At 51.9% G+C, this 6,689-nt stretch overlaps 1 protein-coding gene across 1 annotated transcript; it reads right to left on the bottom strand.

Moving 5' to 3' along the window:
* Positions 1–1,459: 1,459 nt before the first annotated feature.
* TRAPPC3 (trafficking protein particle complex 3) lies at positions 1,460–6,352 on the bottom strand. Its single transcript, XM_026863381.1, has 6 exons — positions 6,052–6,352; positions 5,689–5,736; positions 4,523–4,620; positions 4,204–4,303; positions 3,775–3,957; positions 1,460–3,109 (listed from the first exon to the last, which is right to left on the bottom strand). Exons 2-6 carry the CDS (start codon positions 5,698–5,700, stop codon positions 2,990–2,992), a joined length of 513 nt encoding a protein of 170 aa, XP_026719182.1. The 5' UTR covers positions 5,701–5,736; positions 6,052–6,352; the 3' UTR covers positions 1,460–2,989.
* Between the last annotated feature and the right edge of the window lie 337 nt (positions 6,353–6,689).

The following is a 6,689-nucleotide window of genomic DNA, read 5'->3' as shown; positions in this document are numbered from 1 at the left end:
CCCCCCGTCCCGCTGCCCAGCGGGGTCCTGCGGCATCACTCCCGCCCCCCGGTCCCACGTCCCCCCCCTCGACGTGCTGCTCTTGTCATCTCCAATATCACACAGAGATAGGAGAGGCTGAAAGTCGCCGCTTTTCCTGCCAGGTTAAATCGCTCCCCAGGAATGTCGATTATTCCCACAAGTCAACTTTCCCCTCCGCGGTATGTGTCCAGGGGTCAGGCCTGGCACTACATGAAAGTGAAGGGTATTCAATAACCTAGAGCCGTGGAAAGGCTTTAGGCCAAGTCCAACCATGTTCAGGGTTTTATTGAGGCAGCATGCCTTTCCCCATTTGTTTCCTATAAACAGCACATGGTAATATTTAGTAGGTTTCAAACAGAGCTTTTTGCATATTCTCCCTTGTCTACAATGAGCTACTCGGTAGTAGACAGTTTTAATTTACTTAATGCAATTTTTGCTTTTTGTTCTTCCAGAGGGTCTGGGCTGGTTTTGACCCAGTCGCCCCAGCAAATTACTGCACAGCTCCGGAATTCCCAGGGGCCCGGCGGTGGGAGCCCGGGACCACTCCCCGCGGGGGAGAGCGCGTTCCCTTGCCCGCCGAAGGAGGCAGAAGGACTCAGCGTGAGCTTGTCGTTGCAAAATAACCCCCTTTTAGCTGCGCTGCCAGCAGTGACACGGGGCCCCCCTCCCTCCCCCAAGACCCTCCGGGACAGAGGCTGTTCGGGCCGTTCTGCCTGGCCAGGCTTGGCTCTCGCCGCCGGACGGGCAGGTGACGCTCGACGCTCGCCAGCTCCAGCCAAAGAGAAAAAGCCACTTGACTGCAAAAGCTGCAGCTTCCCCATCCTTGGGGCCAGCAGTGGCCGGGGTGAAGCCCTGGGGGGGTGTCTCAGTGCCGAGCGAGGCTGCAGGTGCCCCCCCAGAGCAGGGGGGGTGCCCCCAGCCCTGCCACGGGCTCCTGGGGAGCATTTACACCGTTTAGACAAGCAAGGCAGGCCCGAATCCCCGTTCCTGGGGGGCCAGCAGCTGCCATCCCTCACCCGCGCGCTCCCACCCACAGCACCTGTGGAGCAGCCCCCGTGCCGAGCTGGCACAGGGGGGGCACAGACACCACCCGGGGTGATTTTTTTGCCACTATTGATGACCACAACTAGCACGTCTCAGCTCTCTCTCCCCCGCGGTACCGAGCCCCTGCCAAGGCCCAGGCCCGGGAATCGCTGCGCAGCCCTCGAAGGAGCAAACGCTGAGCGTCCGGTTTCCCAGCGTTGCCCACCACCCCCCGAGTCCCACCCCAGGCACAGCCCCTCCGGGGGCTGCATTTGGGGCAGGTTTCCCTCCTCCGGCGGGCGGCAGCCAGACATTCTTGGTGCAGCGCTGCCATCGCCCTGCCAGCCCCGCTCGGGCGCTGCCGCACGCCAGCGCCCGCCTCACCGGGAAGAAAAATCAAGAGGAAACCAGAGAGTTGACACTGGGATTCTTTTAATGCAATTGCTTTTAAAATGCAATTAAAATGACTTATAATGGTCAGGGATGAGAAGGGACAGATGTGTCTCAGCTCTGCAACACCACGCGGCGCCTCTGCCCCCACAACCCACCGCCGGGCCGCCCTGTCCCTCTCCAGCTGCTTTTACAGCGACCGGCTGCCCCCTCGCAGGACACACGTCACACCAGGCAGCCAAACCCTCGCACCAAAGGGACTCATTTGGGGAAAAAAAAAAAAAAAAAAAAGGAAAAAAGGGACGGGGTGAGCCATCCAGATGACCCAACGTTCCTCGGGAGAACCTGAACAACAGCAGCACAAGCGGCAGCTGCCTCTCGCTCACCTCACGCTCGGGCATAAACCTGCAAAGGTCCTCGAGCCGCCAGCTCTGGGGAGGCCAGAGCTAGCGACTTCAAGCTCCTGATTATCTCTGTGGATTCGTGCCTTCACGCTATGGAAAGCGATTTGGGAACTGAACGTCTGACCGCGTCTTCTGGCTGAAGGGGACGGCAGAGGAAGTTCATTTTCCAGTATCTTGCTTTTTGAGACGTAACACGACTCGGTGTATTTATTTTGCAGAACAGCAGGTGCTGCAGCCTGCCGAAACCTGCCAATTTACCTAACAAGGGAAACGCTGCTGCAGCCTCCGCAGCTGTGAGAATCTACCCCAGCACCACCTCCCCGCAGCGTCACAGGAACAGACCCCTCCGAACACCTCCCAGCCTGCAGTCTGGGTTTTCGTTCCGCACTCGCCCCGCGGCCCCTGGGGAACACCGGCAGCGTTTTCCCTTTTCTCCATTTGAAGTTATTTGCTGCTGCTCCACTGCAATTCAATGGTCCTCCCCTTCCAAGTGGGGAGTCACAAGACTGCTGGGGGAAGAGGGGCCACAGAAAGGCCCCGGGCACACGGACCCCCTGGACCTGGCGGTGCCGTGCGCCGCTGCCGCCCTCCGACAAAAGGAGCCTCCCCGCCCTCAAACGGCTCCCCCACATCCCGCCTTGGCACCAGGCTGGCTTTGACTAGTTAACCTCAGAATCAAATGCAGGAAGACGGTTTGGTCTACAGAAATACTACATGTTTATCACCGAATGAATTTTAAACACCTCTTTTTAAGGACAGTGTTTAATAGTAAATCAGGGGGCTCTCATAGCTTGGTCTCCCAGTTCTGGCCATAAGACACGGATTAGGAATTTGAACAGACTCTTCTAGGGTTTGAGCTGTAGTTCTCGCACAACCAAATGTCACAATTAGAAACTGAGCATAGAAAGAGTCCCCAGGGGAATACGAAAAAAGACATCACTTTATGAAAAAGCTTCAGAATGAACCAGTGAAATAAACAGCAACCGGACAATCGTCTTCTACGGGAGATGGGAGTAGAAGATAACAACATCTTAAACAGTCAGCGAGTCAGTCGGAATGGACAGGGCACCTCATCCCTACAGATCCGTGACCAAAGCTCATGGCCAAAGCCAGCTGGTCCCCTCCAGCCCCAGGGGAGACTGGGCTGCGGCTCACTCTTCACCGGCCGGAAGGTTGTCTTCAATCCGCCTGATGAACTTCATCCTGATTTCTGTGACGCTGTCGCCCTTCAGCGTGTCCTGGACAAATTTTACATCTACGGCCATCTGAACCTGGGTGAGGGATGAGGAAAGAAGAGCTGTTACCCCCCTGTAACAGCAGCTTCTCTAGGAACTCGCGAAGCACCAGCTGAAGGACTCTGAGGGCGCGACGTGCAGTGCAGAGCTCTACGAAGAGCTCGTCGTTTTTCAAGATCACATCCTGCCTGCACACACGTGGTGGACAGCGGGCACCTCGCTCATCCAAAGTCCCTCCCGCAGCACAGCCAGGCCTCCCTGGAGATCAGAGCCCAGTTAACCCCATCACCCAGCGCTACGCGTCCCGCTGCTCCGCAAACCTGCCTCAAAAACTTCAGCTGCGCCAGGGAATCAAACCTAAGTACAGACTCCTAAACCTGAGACCCAGCAGTTCTCCTGTTCCGGTAAATTCCCAGCTGGGGCTCACAGTAGTTACAGAGTGAGGATTCATCAACATTCAAGGAGATACCAGGGCTTGTACTTGGGTCATAAGATGAAGGAGCTTGGTCAGCACCTCTGGGACTCACAGCTGCCAAGCGCAAGGGCAGCCGAGCGCTCCGGCAGCTCTGCTCTTCTCCTGGGACTGAATTTCAAGCCCAAAGCAAACACAGAAGTCAGGAACACAGATTACACACCAAAGTACCTGCTGCTACCTCAGTTATTCGCGTATCTGTCTCACTGGAAGAGAGGCGTTGGCTCACCATTTCCAGGGCACCTCGCAGCACTCCACACAACAAGTTGGAATAGATGAGAGACGAGTGGTTGTCAGGGAGCTCAACAAAGTCCACCAGGGGGTTATTTTCCAAGATCAGGGAGAACTCATCGCCTCCAGGACTCCAGTTGGTGATGCTCGGAGTGATGCCCAGGTACATTTTAAATGCGATCTGTTATGTCAAACAAGAGCGTCCCATGAAGCAAGAGCATAGCTTTGATCTTTGTAAAATTATTAAAGGATTTTGAAAACACCTTTCTCCCAATTCCCACCAGTCAGCAGTACTCAGGGATCTAATTCTCTTTCTCCTCCCCAAAATCTCAGTCAAGCTCTCAGCACAGTCCTGTGAGTAGCAAGTACTCTATCCTCACAGTTTAAACCATGGCAAAACCCAACAAAGCTGTGCTTTGACAATTACCTTTGCAATAACATCCGCAGTTTCACGAAAATCGTGGCATCTTCCCACGTTGGACCGGGCCAGAAAGTCTTCTATTAGCCGAACGCCTATGTTGTAACCCCTGTGAATGCACCAGAGAGCAACAGCTACACAGTGGGAAGAGTGTGGCTTTAGAAAGACAGCCAACGTTTATAAAAGAAGAGAGCGGAGAAAAAAAAATACATCTGAGAAATACCGGTATTAAATAAAATTCAGTCTGCCGGGCTTTTATTCACAGAGCAGCACACCAAGACTGTGAACCCGAGCTCCTGCAAGGCTCCACTGCAGCAGATCCACTTACATTTTGTCAAGCTGCTTGTTGACGTCCTCGTCGTTCTCGTAGTCCTTGCACAGCTGGGTGACCAGGGCGCCGTACGTCAGCGTGAAGAGCTCCGAGTTCTAGACAGGGGCAAAGGGGATTTAACACAAAACTGACTGAGCACGGCTGCAGCCGTATCCAGCGCCGCTTCCGTTGGCCCGGAACAGAAACCTGCTGTCTCAAAGGAATTCGCTACTTAATAAGGAGAGATTCCAGTTCGTATTTTGGCATGGCAACCTCGGCCTCCTTGGAAAGAGAAATCCTCTTTGACTAGGAACAACTGAGCACTTCCTTTCTCTCCCTCTCTCCGCACACAGAGCACTTCCCATTAATGCACCCTGAATCTGACCTGAAGAAGCAGGCCAGGAGGCTGCTCGCACTCTGTAGCTGCTCTTAGCAACCCTCCTCAGCGGCCAGTTAGCATCTCTGCTTTAAGGAGCAGCTCAGAGATAACTGGAATGACACCTCCGGGTCATTTGGTGCTACCGACCACTTCCTGGAGGGCTCAACCTGCAGCTGCCAGGGACCTGCATCTATTTCAACCACTGACTCTGCTTGCTAAATGTGCTGCAGATGGGCAACACTTGGGCTCCGTTTCTGGCCCTTTCAACAGGACAAAGAGACCGCTCCTCCATTCACAGATTTATTACATTCTGCTACCAAGAAGCAACAAGACTCATCTGGTCCCTAGAAGGATATCTAGGCACATAATTTGCATCATACATCAAAACCAGCTCCTCGGAGCCACAAGAGGAACAGCAAGGAGGATTTCAGGTCAGCGCAGCAGATCTGTGTCGTGCACATCTGCTTTCTGTGCCTGGCTAGGATCAGCGTTACTTGGGCTTTCTTTGCAGTTGCCAGATTTGCAGAAAACGCCAAGGGAAAAGGTCTCCTCTCCCAGGCACCACTGTCACCATCCTCAGCCTCAAGCAACTGTGTCAAATGCATTTTCTTTGGAGCCATTAAGCCAGACCAGTGATTAACATGGTCATTAAAGGCTGCAGAATAAAAAGCTACAATGGCTTTTCACAGAACCTGAAGGAAGTGTTTTCAGGAACAAATAAAGCATCATCATTTATTTCTGCTTTCGGTTTAAGCATTCAGAAACATTAGAGAGTCTAATCTCAGATTAAAAGCCTATCACCTACCATGAGATGCATAGATGCAGAAGGTGAAATGAATGGCAAATACCAATACTACAGAATGAAAGCAGCAGGCAGGCAGAAAGGGAGGGAAAAGAGACAACATCAGAGTTAAGTGACAACACTGATCCGCACTTCATTCTGAACAAGTTTACACAAAGCCAAGACAAACACAAGGAGGAATCACTCCCAACCCCACGCATTCAACAAACAGAAACTGGGTTTGTTAGAAGACACAGAGAATTCCACCTTGTCATTGTAATTCAGGAGGTCAACAGCCATTAACTACCAAAAGGCTTTAAGCTCCTTGGTACTTCTGCCCTATTTTAGGTCTAAAGAATTGACACATTCTTCGGATTTTTTACTTACAATTCTGCTTTCACCTTGGAAAGCTAAAGGTTGTGCAAGTTCACATCACTCGAGAGCGAACAACAAGGCGGAAGAATCCTGTAGCTCAACTGGCGGAGTCAGACATTTGGCGGAGAATTTTAACAAACATGCAAAAAAGGTTACGCTGTTTTTAAAGATTTCAGTAATTGGCAGCAGGAGAGAGTAAGGGGTGAATGGATGGAGGAAATCCAGCCGTTACCAGTCCAAGTTATTGTCATTTACTGCGTAAAGCCGTGAAGTTGTCACCTATTATTACCAGTCCCCAACTGTGCTAACCCAGTGCTGGTCATGGTTATCACCTGCGACGCTGCTATCCAGTTAAACTGTGATAACAAGTTAATAGTTGTAAATGATCTCTTCATTGTTTGTCCATTTAAGGGAATTAAAGTGCCTAATACTTTTTCTATTATTTTTAATTTTTCGTGCCGCAGAATAGCGTATCGTGTATAACACTATATAACCATTCTGTGGCTTAAAAAATGTCAGAATCCTAATGAAGTTACACCAGTTTCTTAAATAAAAATCCTTATATTTAAGGAGTTGAATCCCAAGAAGCAAATCCCTCATGGTGAGGAGGGGGCAGGAGCAGGCAGCTGCCTGGCCTCTGCTGAGCCTGA

Source organism: Athene cunicularia, assembly GCF_003259725.1.
Source record: "Athene cunicularia isolate RWA chromosome 23 unlocalized genomic scaffold, athCun1 chr23_part1, whole genome shotgun sequence".
Taxonomy (NCBI): Eukaryota; Metazoa; Chordata; class Aves; order Strigiformes; family Strigidae; genus Athene; species Athene cunicularia.
The sequence above is the reverse complement of the archived record's forward strand: the minus strand, read 5'-3'. Positions and strand labels throughout refer to the sequence as shown.